Raw genomic sequence first — 17,926 nt, 5'->3', positions numbered from 1 at the left:
TACACCTTAAATACAGCCAACAATAATATACATGCTTTAATATACTTGAAAATCAAGAACTGCACCAAAGTTGTACAAGGCCCATTCAAGCATAGGAGAAAATGAAAATAATTTTTATAAAAGAAAAACCATACAATGCTTCCTATCCTTATCTTAGACACAAAATGAGATGAAATTTTTTAAATTTTTGAAAAAAGTGTCTATAGTGGTAACATTAAGTCATACTTAAAAAACTGACTTTGAGATAATAAATACCTTCTTGGAGTACATCTTTTAGAGTTATCCTCTCTCTGGATATTGCTATATCCTTCACCTTGGCTTTGGCCTCCAAAAGAGTGACACTTCTCAAGTCGTTCTTCTCTATCCGCAAGGTAGGATAACCTAAGGAGCCAACAAAGCCAAACCAAGCAATATAAATACCCTTATTATGGTATTGGGGTCAACTAGCTCAGTTAGAACCTCAGGACTCAAGTCACAGGAATGAGTGTAAGAGTCATAAAAGGAAACAGGCGTATATGTGAATTAGGAGAGTTATTTGAAGGCCACACTAAATGTTAAAGAAATGTCTCCTCACCCACCACACTACTCCAAAATGTTAAAATTCTGAACTGCAACTAGAAATCCTAAAAATAGTATTACCATAACCACCACTTCAATTGCCTTTTAGCCAAATGAAACAAGCTTTGACCTGTGAAATTTCATTTAATCCCTCTTATGGACAGTTTTTCTCCCAAAAGATTTTCTAATATAGTCTCTTTAACAAACCAACTTTTCAAATGAAGAGATGTTTGAAAAGATTTTTTTCAAACATCTCTTCATTTGAAAAGTTTTGTTTGAACAAACAAAAAGTTTCAAACAAAAAGTTATTTTTGTTTGAAAAGGCTTTTTTCAAACAAAATACATAATCAATGTAATTATTCTGGTATTACCACATCCTAGTAAAACCACTGTGAGATTCAAATTTAATAAGTTCCCTTAATTCCCATTCATTCTTAATTCAATGACAGTAAAAACAGAATTTACAGCCACAAATTAGTTTTCACTTCAAGAAAAAAAATGTTAGAATAAAAGGAAAATCTGGTGTTAGCAAGTAGAAGTTGGAATGGCATCTCCAGATATTGGGAAGAAACCTCCTCCTAAAATTAGTGGACCTATGCAATGATCATCAATGGTTGCCAGGAGAACCACATGAAAAGTTTTGGGCCACTTTACAATGGATGTAGACTGACACCACCTGAAACCACTGATTGGCAGCAGTTTGACTGTGATAGACTGTCTAGGTGTGTGAGTACATGTGAATGTTTATGTTTAATTCTACCTGGAGTTCTCTTAGTTTCTTGGATCTGTGCTCTGTTGTGTTGTTATCTTAGAAAATTCTTGGCTACTATGTCTTCAAATATTTTTTTCTTCCTCTTTTTCTATCTGTAAACAAATGTATTTCTATTGACCTTTTTAAAAAGTGTTTGTTTTTAGTATATATATATAGTAAGTAAATTATCTAGCTCCTTAAGGTAATGGCCACATTTACAAATAAGTAAATTTCTTATTGATGGCAACAATTTTTAAAAGATAAATAAATTTATTTCCCTTGACTTTTTTTTTTTTTTTGAGACGGAGTCTCACTCTGTTGCCTAGGCTGGAGTGCAGTGGCATGATCTCGGCTCACTGCAAGCTCCACCTCCCCGGTTCATGCCATTCTCCTGCCTCAGCCTCCCGAGTAGCTGGGACTACAGGCACGAGCCACCACACCCAGCTAATTTTTTGTATTTTTAGTAGAGATGGGGTTTCGCCGTGTTAGCCAGGATGGTCTTGATCTCCTGACCTCAAGATCCGCCCGCCTCAGCCTCCCAAAGCGCTGGGATTACTGGCGTGAGCCACCGCACCCGGCCCCTTTGACTTTTTTAAGAAAGTATTTCAGCATATATAACAATAATTCCCTACTTCTTTGAGGTCACATATAACAATTAAGAATCCATTCTAATGAGCAAAGATTGATATCTAAACATTAAAAGCAATGATGTGCCTCTTCTGAGTAGCTTAAACTACTTTCACATCTATTGTATTTCCTAAAAAGCATATATTTCTTTCTTCATTAGTGGGAAGAGTAGCTGCTATTATTATTTCCCTTAAATTTTGTTTACTGTATAATGCCTTCTCCCCTCCTTTTTTCTTGCCACTGTCTTATTGAAGAAACTGGGTCAGCTACCCTGGAAAATGTTTGGCCTCTAATTCTTCAAGTAGTATTTCCTGTAAACTGTAAGTCAGGTCTATAATCTTGATCAGATCCAGGTTAACTTGTAGGGGGTGCAGCAGGGAGAGAAAAGAATGCTCCATGAATGGTACATCATATCCTTGGGTAAGAAATACCTAGGTCTCCTACTTTTAGTAATGCTGAGTTCATCAGTATATTCAGGTGGTGACAGCCTGATCCCTCAATGGCAGAGTTCCCCATTTTCCTTTCAATCACTGATGATCTTTTTCTGAATCAACTATTTTATCAGGAGTTGCACATGGGATTTTCTAATTATATAATTTCTTCCACATTTATTAGCTGAGAATCATCTGTAAAGAAAAATTTTCTCTCATCCACCAGCACCATCTGGTTACCCTGAAATACAGTTCATGTAGTCAGTTGGTAGAGTAAGGTATTCATTGGAGCCTTAGTCACCTCTCATAATGAACAATTTTGTTAAATAAGGTATTATTACAAATTTGTGGATTTTTACACATTTTACGTTTTAATTCATTATAGTCATTATTCATTTTGATGATCAAATGGTCCCATCTTTAGCCAGTGGAAGCTCTTCAAGTCTTAGCCACTTCCTTGATATCTGACTCAGCAACATGTCCCAGGCTTATCTTGTTCACTTTCTAACCCAGACCTGGAATCAGCCATTTCTCCAAAAAATCCTGGTTCTTTTTCATGGGAGACAGTACTGGAAAACCACAACAGGGCACTGTGTAGAGGACAGATATTCTCAATCTTATTTTACTAAAGAATAAATGCCAGTACAAAAAAGGAAATCAGATCCGACATTCTCAACTCTCCAGTGGTAGCTAACTTCCTATTACGATTAAAAAACAATGTAAAGTCTTCACCATGGCCCATAAGACCATCAAACAATTCCTTACAGTCTAAAGTCTCTGTCTTTATGCAGCTCAAAAGTTAATTCCATATAGTTACCTGAAAAATTTTCCTTTTGAATTTCTACAGAAGTGACTTAGTAGCCTTTTAGTATAATAAATCTATGGAAATCTCCCCAAAGCCTCACTAATTCTAGCAAACTTATATTTCATTTTTGATACCTCAATTTTAGAATGTTTCATTCAATGCTCTAGAAAGCAAAAGTTGAAGAGCATAGCTAATTTTGCATACTTTAGATACAATTTACACAACATGTCCCACAAGTCACTAACCATGCAAGACCACTGGGAAGCAGCATAGACAACTTGAGTAAACTGGCTTTAGAATTAAATTAACTCTTACTGGTGATAGGAGTTGCATTGTTGGGCGTGTCAGCTCTCAGATACTGAGTCGTCTGGGTGGATGGCTGAGACAGCCCTTGGGAACTACTGCTGGCACTAATGCTGCAAACAATTTTTGAGAGAAATATTTGACAAGTCAGTTTCAATGAGAAATTTCCTTTTTCCATACATACAAAATGCACATGGCCATTATAACTAGCCTAAAATCCTGACGGAAATCACAATAATTCATCATGTTCCATACTGAAATTTTAATCTAACTCCTATAGAGCTCTATTTTTTCTTTCATTTCCATCTCCAAAATCATTAAGCAAGTTCATCTTATCAAAATTATTCAGAAATGTAGGTACTAGTGCTCAGACACCTCAGCTAATTGTCCTAAACTTCACACAAAGATATGTTAGGGAACTATGGATCATCTCTCAAAAAAAGAGCCCATGTCATTCAATTAGATTGCTTTTTAGAAAAGAAGAAGAAAGACAGGCCTCTTTCAATGATGGCCCAATATCAAATGGCCTACAGATAAAGAAAGAGCAAACCAAATCAAATGTGCCAACATGCTCGGAGCTTAGAAAGGAGTATTAGCCGGGTGCGGTGGCCCACGCCTGTAATTCCAGCACTTTGGGAGGCCAAGGTGGACAGATGACCGGAGGTCAGGAGTTCGACACCAGTCTGGCCTACATGGTGAAACCCCGTCTCTACTAAAAGAACAAAATTAGCCGGGCATGGTGACGTGTGCCTGGAGTCCCAGTTACTCGGGAGGCTGAGGCAGGAGAATCACTTGAATCTGGGAGGTGGAGTTTGCAGTGAGTCAAGATTACACCACTGCACTCCAGCCTGGACGATAAAGTGAGACTCCATCTCAAAAAAAAAAAAAAGTATCAAATTTGGTTCAAGTTTATGTAATCACAATACATTTTGCTTCTTCTGCTTCCCCAGTCCCTCCTTTTTATCCAACTTCTGGGAAATCTCTAGTACTTGAAACATTATATCATATTCTCTAAATAATACAGGACACTAAGAAGATGATAGGTTCAAATAATTGTAAACCTTGTGTTCAAGATTACTGCAAAGTAATGCTGCTCAAGCATGTAGTTTTGTCTTTTCAGTGGGGAGAAACCTTGTCTCTTGGGTACATTTCAGTCTCACTGCCTTAGTTCTTATAATTTTGCAGCAGTGGAGACGTGAAACATAGAAATTCAGCATGAAGGGTGAAACCAGACGGCAGGATAGGTCTTTCAATGCCTCTCTTAGCTACAGGATCAGCAGTGCCCAATCAAGTCTCCAACTTTCCTTAATACGCAAAATCTTTTAACTGACCACTTCCCACATAATAGTTCTGTATTTTCAAAAACTGGTGATTTTAAAAAATACATAATAAAGCTGAGTGCAGTGTGAAGCCTGTAGCTGCAGCTATTTGGAAGGCTGAGTTAGGCAGATCACATGAGTCCAGGAGTTTGAGGCCAGCCTGGGCAACACAGTGAGACCCTGTCTCTGAAACAAAACACACACACACACACACACACACACACACAGTGACAAAGGGCTGCTATGTAATCTATAACATTTATATATGAATGTTTATTTTATCAATTTCAAGAGCCCATACGCAAATCTGAAAAATGTAAATAGATAACATCCAGGCAATGAGGACTGTAAGTCTTTATGTAGCCTTTCTATGGCTAACAATACAATATACTACTATCTGGTATTGTAACCAAACACCTGTAGAAAGTCATAGCAAAAATTAAGATAGGAATGTCCTGCAATAAACACTTGGAGAGCACTTACAATATGCAAGCCATTCTGCTCAGCACAACCACAGATCTCAAGATACATGTTTGCCTAATGAAATGCCCCCCCAGCATGCCTTCCTTGAAGATGTCCATCATTTTAGGTTATCTATTAGATTGGTGCAAAAGTAATTGCAAATTGCAGTTTTTGCCATTGCTTTTAATGACAAAAACTGCAATTACTGCACCAACCTGATACTTCTTCTTGTGATGCTGCAGTTAGCCCTGTTTCCCCAGCAACTCTGCGAAGATACTTTGCAACTCAAAGAGACTATAATAAAGATTCGTTAGGCTATCATCTGGTCAGAGTGCTGGAAGAGCTTCTTTGGCTCAACGTTATTACAGAATTGATCTATATGAGTTTATAATGCAGTGGGTATAGGTCAATAAAGAAAAGAGATGAAGAGCCTAAACCGTGAAGTCAGAACTGCCAGTATCATCGATTACTAGCTGTACGGCCTAGGACAAACTATTTAATCCTCTGGAACCTCAAATTCCCTGTGGACAGAGTGTGCATAACACTATCCTCTGATAAGATTGCTAAAACGATTACATGAAAAATAAATAAGTAAAGCATTTATTGCCTGGCCCTCAAACATATCTTTATAAATTATTGTTACTAATTTATAGTATACTACCATAGTTATATTAATTATGTGAATATTATGCATCTCCAGTCGTTAGAACAAAAAGGAATTACAGGACTCTGTTTTACAGTTGAGTACCACTCAAAAATCAAACCAGATATCAAAGCTGTTAGAAGTCCAGACTTCAACAATGGGGAGGGAAGAGGAGCATTAACATCCTCAAAAGGGAAGGAAATAAATGGGATTAAGATAATCTACCTCACAGGATTTTTGTGAGGCTCAAATTGTATGAGATACGTGAAAGTACTTCTTAACTATTTATCTGCAACCAACATCACTGATGACTAAGTGCACAGACACAGTCTCTCCATTAACTGAACAGTAGGTGGCACTCTTGTGCTACCTCAGAATTTTTGAAAAAACTGTAGGCACACAAAGGTGTTACAGGGACATCTATGTCAATTTTTCATTCCCTCAACAGATATTAAGTGGGTCCCTAAAATAAGCAAAGCACTATGCTAAGTGGTCAGAACGAAATTTTTTTTGAATCCAAGACCTACTGTCATGAGAGAAGCAAGAAGCAATGAGGGACCTACCCCTGACATCCATTAAAGTCAACACCTACATAGCTATACCACAAGAGGTGGAAAATGAGATTAAAATGTATATTTGCTAGCACTTAATAGTTTATAGCCAGTCTAAATAAATTATCAATCTAAATAGATTATCTCATTTGATTTTCAAAAGCAAGTAAAATTATGTATGGAGATACTAACCCTGTCTTAGAATGAAGTCAGAACTTTGGGAAAGATCATAATTTTCCTTCAAAACACTTATTACAATTTGTACTTTTCTATTTTTCTCTGTAACTCCACTTCATCCATTCATTCCACAAATATTTATTAAGTATCTACTACATGTCAGGTACTGTACTGGGTGCTAGAGATACAGCAATGAATGCAACAGACAAAGATTGTGACCCCTACATTCCAGTAGGGATTTTTTTTGTTTAATATCTGTCTCACCCAACCAGACTATAAACTCCACAAAGACAGGACAAGTGCCTGTTTATTCACCTCTCCTTCCCCAGCACTTAAGCCAGTACCTGGCACAATAAGCAGCAGGTGGGCCAGAGTGAGCCCCAGTGACAGCTCAATTAACACTGAATCAATCAATGAACAGAGAAAACCACACTTCCCTGGAACAGAAAACATAAACCAGACAGAATGGTCCTTTTTGACACAAACTGTTGTGAAAAAAGCAAAGAATGATTGGTATAACAAAATGGTTTTTCTACTCCCTCTATTCATTGGTTATTCAACCAAATAGTTACTGAGTATTTTACTATGTGTCAGACAGTTAGGCATTAGATATAAAATCAAAGATTTTAAAGGGAAACTCTGTCACCAGTAATGGCATGGTGGTGGTGCTGGTGGGGGGGATAATGGAAACTGGAAGAGAAAAATGAAGATGCTGCCAGATAACAAGTTCAAGCATCCCACAAAGGAGTAATAAACTTTCCCACAGTCGCAAACTAATAGGGAAAGACTACAGTAGAGACACACTGCAGACTAACCCCTCTGCAGGACTTCAGGGTGAATGTAAAGAGAAGCTCTGCCTATCCAGGACAGACTCATCAGGCATAACACAGAGACTGAAAAGATCAATTTGCAGTGTTGGGAGAGGAAAAGCCACACACATGAGCTCCAACTGCCCTGGCATGAGCACATCTCAGGCAGTGTTAATTATCTGCCTCTAAGGAGATCTATTTATAACAAGCAGTGGCTCCTAAGTGCCTGGAATGGAAGAACACTATCATCCCTTTCTAAGGAATTCCACGGAGCCATGGGCTCCATCCAACCTCACTAGACTGTGTGAGGATTAACGGAGTTCATGAACGTAAAGCACAGGGAACAGTGCCTGGCACACAGCAAGTGCTTTATACAATGACAATAGTGGATTATTAACACATAGCTATTAAAACACTGAGTCCCGCCTGCTCTGCCCTGCTCCTAGAAGAGCAATCCTGAAAAAGTTATTTAATCTCTTCAAGCCTATTTCTAGGTGGCTGTGAGTGTTAAGATAATACATATAAAGTACATGGTACAGTACTGGTAAACAGAAAACACTCAATAAATGGTAATCCCAGTGGCCCCTATGCAGAGAGAGAAGCAGCAGATGTCTCTTAAATGCTGTTGGATAACTGGATGGGAGCTTTCTGGTCACCACTGTTAGCTTGCCTGGCAGGTAATAAATAATTGTTAATAGGACAGGAAAGGGCAGAAGAACTTTGTCCATCACCACTAGTGAGAGGCGAAGCCGGCTGGGCTTCTGGGTCGCGAGGGGACTTAGAGAACTTTTCTGTCTAGCTAAAGGATTGTAAATGCACCAATCAGCACTCTGTGTCTAGCTAAAGGTTTGTAAACGCACCAATCAGTGCTCTGTGTCTAGCTAATCAGGTAGGGGACTTGGAGAACTTTTCTGCCTAGCTAAAGGATTGTAAATGCACCAATCAGCACTCTGTGTCTAGCTAAAGGTTTGTAAACGTACCAATCAGCACACTGTAAAAACAGACCAATCAGCACTCTGCAAAACAGACCAATCAGCACTCTGTAAAACGGACCAATCAGCACTCTGTAAAACGGACCAATCAGCACTCTGTAAAATGGGCCAATCAGCTCTCTGTAAAATGGACCAATCAGCAGGATGTGGGTGGGGCCAAATAACGGAAAAAAAGCAGGCGACCCAAGCCAGCAGCAGCAACCCGCCTGGGTCCCCTTCCATGCTGTGGAAGCTTTGTTCTTTCGCTCTTCACAATAAATCTTCCTGCTGCTCAGTCTTTGGGTCCACACTACCTTTACGAGCTGTAACACCCCAAAGGTCTGCAGCTTCACTCCTAAAGCCAGCGAGACCACGAACCCACCAGGAGGAACGAACAACTCCGGATGCACCACCTTTAAGAGCTATAACACTCACTGCGAAGGTCTGTGACTTCACTCCTGAAGTCAGTGAGACCACGAACCCACCAGAAGAGAAGAAACTCCCGACACATCTGAACAACTGAAGGAACAAACTCCAGACACACCATCTTTAAGAACTATAACACTCACCGCGAGAGTCCGCAGCTTCATTCTTGAAGTCAGCGAGACCAAGAACCCACCAGAAGGAACCAATTCTGGACATACTAGCATACTGCAACTTTATTAAAAACTTCATAAAATGCCATTTACTATACATAAGGCTGTGTTTTAACAGCTTACTGTATTTCATTAAAACCTCAACATACCTACTAGGTGTGTATTTCTGCTTTACAGAGGAGAACTGAGACACACATAGGCTATATAACTTACTCCATGTAGCCCATAAAACTAGTAAACAGAATAGCCAGGCTTCAAACAGAGATGGTTTGGCTCTAGAGTCCATACTCTTGACCACTAGACTATGCTCTGAAAACATGTGATAATATAAGCTGGTTTTACTCAGGTTATGTCTGGAAACTTTTGCCCGAAAACTACAGAGACCTGGAACACCAATTTATGGATGGTAACTTAATTATTTCAGCAGGCAGAGGTAGATGCCCCATGGATTCTGAAAGTTATTGCAAAATTCTGGCCTATGTGGCCTCACAGCCCTATCACACATGCAAGCATTCAAGGAAAACGCAACTCTCTGGGTATATCAAGACTGACTTCCAAATGTCATGCCCTTCAGTCACCTCTCTACCTGTATCCTCTCTCAAAGTCCTATCAAAATGTTCCCTCAATTGCTTCCAAATGCCATTTCCTCCCCTGTAAAATCTAAACCTAACTTCACCACCACCATGTACACAAAACATATTCTGAAACCATATATGTACTTCCTTCTCATTCGTATCCCTTTTCTCTTCTTTCTCCACACAGAAATGGAAAATAAAACAGTGGGGACAAAGAGTACTAAGGGGCAGTACTGAATCCAACCAGCTCCCTTCCCCTTCATATTCTTATGCTACAAATATGCTTCCCAGCTGTATGTTAAGACTAATTAGGACTGGTGACTCAACAATGAGTAAGACACACTGCTCCCTAACTGGAAAAAACTTACATTCTAAAGGTAAGACAATTACATAAAAAATTATAGAAGAAAAAGTACAGTAACTGCTACGAGAGAGAGGCAGAGACAAAGAGAAAGGGGTGTTTGGGAGGCTTAGAAAAGACTTCATGAAAGAGACAGCAATGGAGCTGGAATTTGAAGAATGGACCAAGTTTGGACTGGTGGAAAATGCATGGAGGCCTGTGGGAAGAAGAAAGCATGAACAAAAGTCCTGAAGGGCAAAGCGTGGGGCAAAAGTGAGGAATAAGTAATCATTTGACTGGAGCACAAGTAAGGATACAGCAATAAGAGGAGAAAAGGTTCAAAGAGTATGGATGATACATCTCCACATAAAGGAGGGCTTTCAAAGAAGTCACAAAGCTGGGGCATGTCTTCAGTCAGTAACTGGGAATCACAGAGGAGGGAAGTAAGAAGTGTGTGTTATGAAAATAAACCTATCATTCCATCTGTACCTCTCACCCTAACTTGACTATAATGTCCTCCTTGTCATCTCTGACTCACTGAGGCTGGACAAGCACCTGTTGTATTCACACACTTTACATATCACAGTCATCAAATTACATACTTTTATAATTACAGGTTAATGTAAAAGATTAAAATCTTGAAACTATGAAGTATATCATTATTTCTTTCTGTTCCCAGCACTTAGCATAGTATCTAACCCAGTATATCTCAAACTGGCTGTACATTAGAATCATCCAGGGAGCTTTATGAAAAATACTAATCCCCAAATACTACCACAAACCAACTGCATCAAAATCTCTGGAAGGTGGACCCAAATACTAGTATGTTTTAAAAGCTTCTCCTTGACTCTAATATGCAACCAGGTTGAGAACCAATGGTTTAAATCAGAACAGGTGCTCAATACATGTTTACTGGATGGATGGAGGGAGGGAGGAAGAGAGGAATGGAGAATGATGAAGGCAAGAGCTAGAAGGAAGAAATAGGGCTATTTTGAAAAGGTAATGGTCTGAGGTAGAGTCATGTCAAAGGGAATAGAAAAAACATACTTGTTCTCCGCTTCTTCCCCAACAACTAAAAAACTAATTTCTGACTTCTTAATTTTTAAAAAATAAAAATAAAATCAGAGAAACCAGAGACAGTGATTAGGTCATCTTATTTTTCCTTTGGCTGGGGCTTGGTCGTCCTCCCTCCTTCCCCTGCACCACTGCGCATCGATGTGTATGGGCTCCCACATATATACAAACAACTGCTTTCATTTTTTTTCTTTCCCAAAATATGTACAATACCTGTCATCCAGTTCAATCCTTTTCATACTATGAAGGTGCAAAACAGCTAATATTATTGCTACGAGAAATATTACTGCACAACAAACCCCTACACTAATATAAAACACACGCGTAGAAGTGGTTGGAGCTGCATGTACAGGATCATCTGAAATAAAAACAAAAAGCACATTTAGCTTTTTAAACAAAAATGACTGCTTTGTGACCCAATATACACAAATAAGTATTCTGTACTTTTCATGTGCCCATTCTTTGGTAAGATCAGTTACCAGTAGCATATTGGTGGAAGTTCACATAATTTTTTTGATGTTTTTGTTGTAGCTTTAAAAAAATATTTTAGGCCAGGTATGACGGCTCACGCCTGTAATCCCAGCACTTTGGGAGGCCAAGGCAGGTGGATCACCTTGAGGTCAGGAGTTTGAGACCACCCTGCCCAATATGGTGAAACCCTGCCTCTACTAAAAATACAAAAACTAGCCAGGCATGGTGGCAGGCACCTGCAGTCCCAGCTACTTGGGAGGCTGAGGCATGAGAATTGCTTGCACCTGGGAGGCAGAGGTCGCAGTGAGCCAAGATCGCTCCACTGTACTCCAGCATGGGCAACAGACCATCTATGGACTATTCTTACCAAAAGAGTTGGTTCTAAATCTAATCAAGTGCAAAATCTACCTGCCAGTTTAGAGAAAAAAAAAAATGTTCAATGATTTCAGGAAGATGCAGAATGTGGGAAATTCTAGGGGACAAATGATATAATTTCTTCAATAAATAAATAATATTAATAAAACAGTTGGTGGTTTCTGATTAATACAAAAGTCAACAGACCTTACTAATGGATTGTACCAAACTAGAAAGAAAAAGAATGAAAAGTTTTGGCTTAAGCGATAACTTGGATAAGGGTACCTTTACAAAGATAAAAAAAAAAAGAAAAAAGATTTTAAATAGAATTTTTGGCTAATGAGTATAGTAGTCACTCACAAGTGGTATACATAAAACATAGCAGTGCATAAAATATACTACAGCAGTGCCGTCCAACAGAACTTTCTGCAGTGATGAAAATGTTCTCTAGAGTACTGTCCAATACAGTAGCCACTGGTCACCTGTGGCTATTAAGCATTCAAATGTAAGTACAACTAAAGCTACTGAAATGTAGTTAGTAAAACTGAGGAACTGTTGTTTTAATTTTACTTCACTGTAATTAATTTAAAGTTAAAAAGCCACATGTGGCTAGCAGTTACCATACTAGACAGTGCAGATCTATATATTCTTCATATTTCTTCAACAATGATGTTTGGGTTAGAGGGATCAGACATCGTTTTGTTGCCAGGGACCACTGACTCACAGAAGACAGAGTGACAGAAGGGTCCACAAGTTTATAAAAACAAACATTTATTCTTTTTTGAGAGTAACAGAAATTGTTTTGCTTTTCTGTTTTTAAAGGCTCTATTCATTAAATAAAATGATACTCAGCTTTATATTATTTTAAAAAGAGAGGCAGGCGAGTGCCGTGGCTCACACCTATAATCCCAGCGCTTTGGGAAGCCGAGGTGGGTGATCCCTTGAGGTCAGGAGTTTGAGACCAGCCTGACCAACATAGTGAAACCCCATCTCTACTGAAAAAAAAAAATACAAAAATTAGCTGTGTGTGGTGGTGCGCACCTGTAGTCCCAGCTACTCGAGAGGCCGAGGCAGGAGAATCGCTTGAACCCGGGAGGCAGAGGTTGCAGTGAGCCAAAATCGCACCATTGCACTCCAGCCTGGGTGACAAAGCAAGACTCCGTCTCAAAAATAATTAACAAATAAATAAATAAATAACAGAGACAAACAAAAAGAAAGCCTCAGCAACAGGGAAAATAACCCAATGACATAGATACAGCCATACACACACGCACACACACACACACACACACACACACACACAGAAGCAAACTGAGAAAAAACACAAAGATACAGAAGACATAAGCAGGCAGAGTGGAAGATGCAAACAGAAGCAGAACTGGTGTGACTGGAGATTCATGGAAGATCGGATCATGAGTACTCACATCATAACTCTACTGAACAAAACTTGAGGCATTTGGGGTTTATCCTAAATGAGATGGGGGATCATTGCAAGGTTTCAAGCAAAGCAATTTCACACGGCCACTTAACACAAAATGACTGCATAATGTGTGAAGAATGCCATGTAGGGGAGCAAGAGCAGAAGCAGGGAACAAGTTAGAAGGTTACCAGAGTAATTCAGAGAGACAGCACTGGCTTGGACAAGAGTGTCACAGTGAAGATGAGAAGTAAATGGATTTGGGAACACAGTCAACAGACCTTACTAATGGATTGTACCAAAGTAGAAAGAAAAAGAAGAATGAAAAGTTTTGGCTTAAGCGATAACTTGGATAGGGGTAACTTTAAGGGTAACTTTACAAAGATAAAAATAAGCAGGTTGGGGATGTGAAAATCAAGAGTTTTGTCCAAGTTAAATGTGGAGTACCTAGTCTACTAACTAGGTTCCTCATATCTCCATGCATAGATGTTAAACTGACAGATATACAAGTTTGGAGTTCTGGGGATAGGTCAGGATAAAAGATAAAACTTACAGCTTTCAAAAACACATGGAAATAAGAAAAATAAAACTTTTCTAAAATTTAAACTTTCAATCAACAAACAATAAATCAGAACAGATTAACGTAGAGACCAAATGACTTCTAGGGCAGCTAGACTTGGCTGTAGCCTGAATGAAGGCATGACTTTCAAGAATTACCTTATGCCATGGGAAAGCTATTCAATCTTGGGAGGGGCAGAAAAAAATTCTGAATTCTGGAGGCATATGTTAGCAGTGCTGTCCAAGCACTTTCCAGGGCAGACCCGAGGATATGGCTCTGCTGGGCAGATCCCCCTACATGCGCCCTGCTCAATTACCTCCAAATTCCAGGCTTTCCTAGGCATTTTTCCCATTCCCTCATTCACCCTTCATCTGCCACCATCTGGTCACCCTTCAGCTCTCAGAAGAGCTGTCACTGTTCTCAGGAAGCTATCCTTGGGTTCCCAAATCCCCCTGTGCTTGCCTTATCATAGCTTGCCATGCTATGTTGTTATCACTGCCTATATTGCCTTGTCTATTTCTCCCACTACATTATAAACCCCCGAGGATAGGGTCTATTTGCTCACAGTTTAGTCCTCTGCTTCAGTCATACCGCCTAACACACCACAGACTCTCCATAGGTATTGGGTGGATGAATAAATAGAAAGGGCGGGAAGATGAGAGGGAGCAAGGAAGACACAGACAGAGGCCAAGAATATGCAATACTGCTCTTTATGAGAAGTAATATCCTACTAGCATAAAAAAAATGGGCAAAGTCACCAGAATTTTAAAAGTAAACTTTGGCAACAGTGACATTTTAATGTTTTTTCTTTCTTTTCAGAAATATTCCAGCAAGTAGACAATATGTCACATTATTTTACAGGCAAAAAAATTCCACTTTGGGACATCCAGATACTCTGTGCCTCCCAAGGTGATGAAAAGACAAAATAGGCAGCACAGAGTACCATCTATGGACTATTCTTACCAAAAGAGTTGGTTCTAAATCTAATCAAGTGCAAAATCTACCTGCCAGTTTACAGGAAAAAAAAAAAAACAAAAAAAACCATGTTCAATGATTTCAGGAAGCTGCAGAATGTGGGAAGTTCTATGGGACAAATGACATAATTTCTTCAATAAATAAATAATATTAATAAAAGGGTTGGTGGTTTCTGATTAATACAAAACATATATCACCCCAACAGTTGTGTAGGCTTCATTTGGATCTTGATTCAGGGGGGAAAAAAGACATTTTAAAGACAATTGGGTTAATCTGAACATGGACTATCTATTGGAGATACTAAGCAACTGCTGTTAATTTTGTTATATGTGACAAATCAAAATGAATAGGTATTAGGTGATTGTGGGGTTTTTTTAAAGGCCCTTTTAAAAGAGATCCACCCTGAAATATTTATGCGTGAAATAATCTGATGCCTGGGATGTGCCTGAAAATACTCTCCTCCACCCCTAACCAACCACAAAAGGAGGGAATCAATGGAAGAACAATGGCAAAGTGTTGATCATAACTGAGGTTGGGGGATGGGCACATGGGAGTTCATCAAAGCGTACTCTGAACTTTCATGTACTTAAAGTTTTCAAAACCAATTTTTTAAAGTCTACTTGCACGAAGAGAATCTAGTATCCTTTTAAGATACTGCTATTAACACTACAGCAAGAAGAGTAAGACCCAACGATGTCTGCATGTCAGAAAAGAAAAAAAGAAGTTTGTAATAATATCTAAACACAACCAATACCAAAAAATAAAAATCTACTTTGCATATCTGCTCTGTAGGTTTAAGTAACATAATATCTTTAAGCTTACACCTTCACCTGGATGAAATTAGCTTAAGATTAGGTCCAGACTGCAAGCCAGATTTTCTAACCTCTGCTAATAAAGATCTTACACATATTTCATATAATTATGACTACTCAAAAATATATGATATTCCTGCTTGTAAAACTTTTTAGCTTACTCATTACAAAATACGTATAAATTTTAGTTCTCAAAATATTCAATATTCTGACAATTTCATGACCTATCCACCAGTCTACAAAGTACCAGCAAAATAACAGCATGGTGTCATTATCATTTGACAAACTGGAAACCATGAGGCCTCCAAGCTTCATGCAATCATGTTTATATGCAGTCAACCATTTTTCATTTCTAATAATGGATAAAGATAATACAGTAACACTTACAAATAGTTCTGCTAGTGTTTTTGTCCAAGGCTGAAGTTTTTACTTCTTCAAGTTCTGAATTTAAAAGGAGATAAGTGATGCTTTAGAAATTCTCTTTTCCATGAAAATCCTTAATTACTATAATTATCAGAACATTGCTGGAACTCAGCAACAGGTATTTGTTGCAAGATAATGAAAGCTACGTTACTATTCTGATAATCACCACTACAGTCACCAATCAATAGTCTATACCACTGTTAGCCAAAGGGTGTTACTTCTAGATGCTCAATGAAAATGTTCCTATGATCAAGAAGTTTGGGAAAAGCCACATACTATAGTGTCTCTTTGGAGCTTCACAGTGAACATTAGAATGTAAAGACTAAAAGGAGTTATGGGGTCACAAAACTTGTCTAACCCATAATTCCCATCCTCATATGATAAAGGAAACTTTTCTTGCTAGTAACACCTACTAACATTCCATATAGTACAGATATGTTTTCTGTTGCAGACAGTTTTTGAAATATAGTAGGCTGGAAAACCAGATAAATAAATACATTCGGATCACATAATAAAGTAAGAGTCATGAGCCTGAACTGGGTGACTAGGGTGGCCAAAACCATGACCAACAAATACAGAGGGCCAGAGAAAAACTTAAGTCTAAAACAGAATAGAAAATTACTCCAACACAGAATTTTAATGTTAATTTCACACACATACTAAAGAAAATGGAGAAAGTATGTGACCATTTCGAGTATCAGCTGATCATTAACCTTAGCTGATATTAGCACTGGTGGGATCCAGAGGCCACACCATGTCTGGTTATCATTCTGCCTTATTTGAGAGTAACGGATGAAGCACCATGGTACAGTCATGCCCATCTCTCTGAGGATCAGGAACTGAATGTTTTACACTCCTCACTGGCTAGCTGTGGTAGCCTAGGGTCCAATCTCCTTATATCAAATATGTAACTACTACATTGGAGTAGAGAGTCTCTGAAATCTCCTTTGTCTTTAACATTACATGGAAGTTGGTACATAACTCAATATAGTAGAACTGAAAATTGTACCAAAACACTAAAGCTGAAAGATGCTAACTTTTCTTTCTTAAAATGTCTATTCAAATGTAGTGCAGCTTTTTTATTGGCATGTACCCAGACATTAGCCATTACAACTCACTTGTTGGCCTTAGGTGTTTTCATAACACTCAGCACTGATTTCAATTGGGAAATTTATTAAAACACAGTTTAACAAAGAGGCTGAGAGGACAGGTCTGCATCCTAGCTGCATCACTTAGCTATCTGATATTGGCAAGCTATATTCTCTGAAGCTCAGCTTCCTTTTCTGAAAATGAAGACAATGAGAGAACCCATTGCCTAGGGTTGCTGTAGGGATTAAACAGCTGTAATACCTGTCAAGCACTTAGAACACAGTAAGCACTCAGGGTTTGGGAGGTTTTTTTTAAGGATGTTTCCCCACCATCTTGGATACTAACCAATTCTACCTATGTGACCTTGTAAATTTGGGTCACTGTAGCTTTGTGGAACTTACAGTGAGTGGGTTGGACTAAACTTGTAAGGAGAACTCTAAAATTCTTTGATTTATGACCTAGCATGCTGGAACTCTTTCATATCCACTCTGATTTCTTCAGTAACAGATAATTCGAAACCAAAAAGAACTTTGGTAAGTACCCAATACGGTATTCTAAGTTTTAGGCTACATTTAATGAATTGTAAAAAACAACAAACCTCTGAAACAGGTATTATGCCCATTTTACAGATGAAAAAACTGAGTCTCAGAGAGGTTATGTAACTTGTATCAACATACTGAAAAAAGCAGAGCTGTCATTCCAACCCAGGTCTATCTCACCCCAGAGCAATGCTTCTGCATAAAAGTAACTTGATAAGGGAAACACAGTTAACATAGTTACTCAAAAGTCCCAACAGATTTTTCTTATTTCTTTACCTCTTCAACCATTTTAGCA

At 38.6% G+C, this 17,926-nt stretch overlaps 1 protein-coding gene across 2 annotated transcripts in view; it reads right to left on the bottom strand.

Moving 5' to 3' along the window:
* Window positions 1–17,926, bottom strand: part of RYK (receptor like tyrosine kinase) — a 92,739-nt gene that overhangs the window by 34,874 nt on the left and 39,939 nt on the right. The window contains exons 5-8 of one of the 2 annotated variants that reach the window (XM_030816806.1): window positions 15,968–16,021; window positions 11,206–11,350; window positions 3,488–3,588; window positions 256–381 (exon numbers count right to left, since the gene is read on the bottom strand). In XM_030816806.1, the coding sequence (XP_030672666.1) occupies window positions 256–381; window positions 3,488–3,588; window positions 11,206–11,350; window positions 15,968–16,021 (426 nt within the window). Of the gene's footprint in view, window positions 1–255; window positions 391–3,487; window positions 3,589–11,205; window positions 11,351–15,967; window positions 16,022–17,926 lie in introns of both variants that reach the window. The other variant, XM_030816805.1, reaches the window with a different exon arrangement.

This window comes from Nomascus leucogenys, chromosome 8 (genome assembly GCF_006542625.1).
Source record: "Nomascus leucogenys isolate Asia chromosome 8, Asia_NLE_v1, whole genome shotgun sequence".
Classification (NCBI taxonomy): Eukaryota; Metazoa; Chordata; class Mammalia; order Primates; family Hylobatidae; genus Nomascus; species Nomascus leucogenys.
This window is presented reverse-complemented; position numbering and strand designations above follow the sequence as displayed.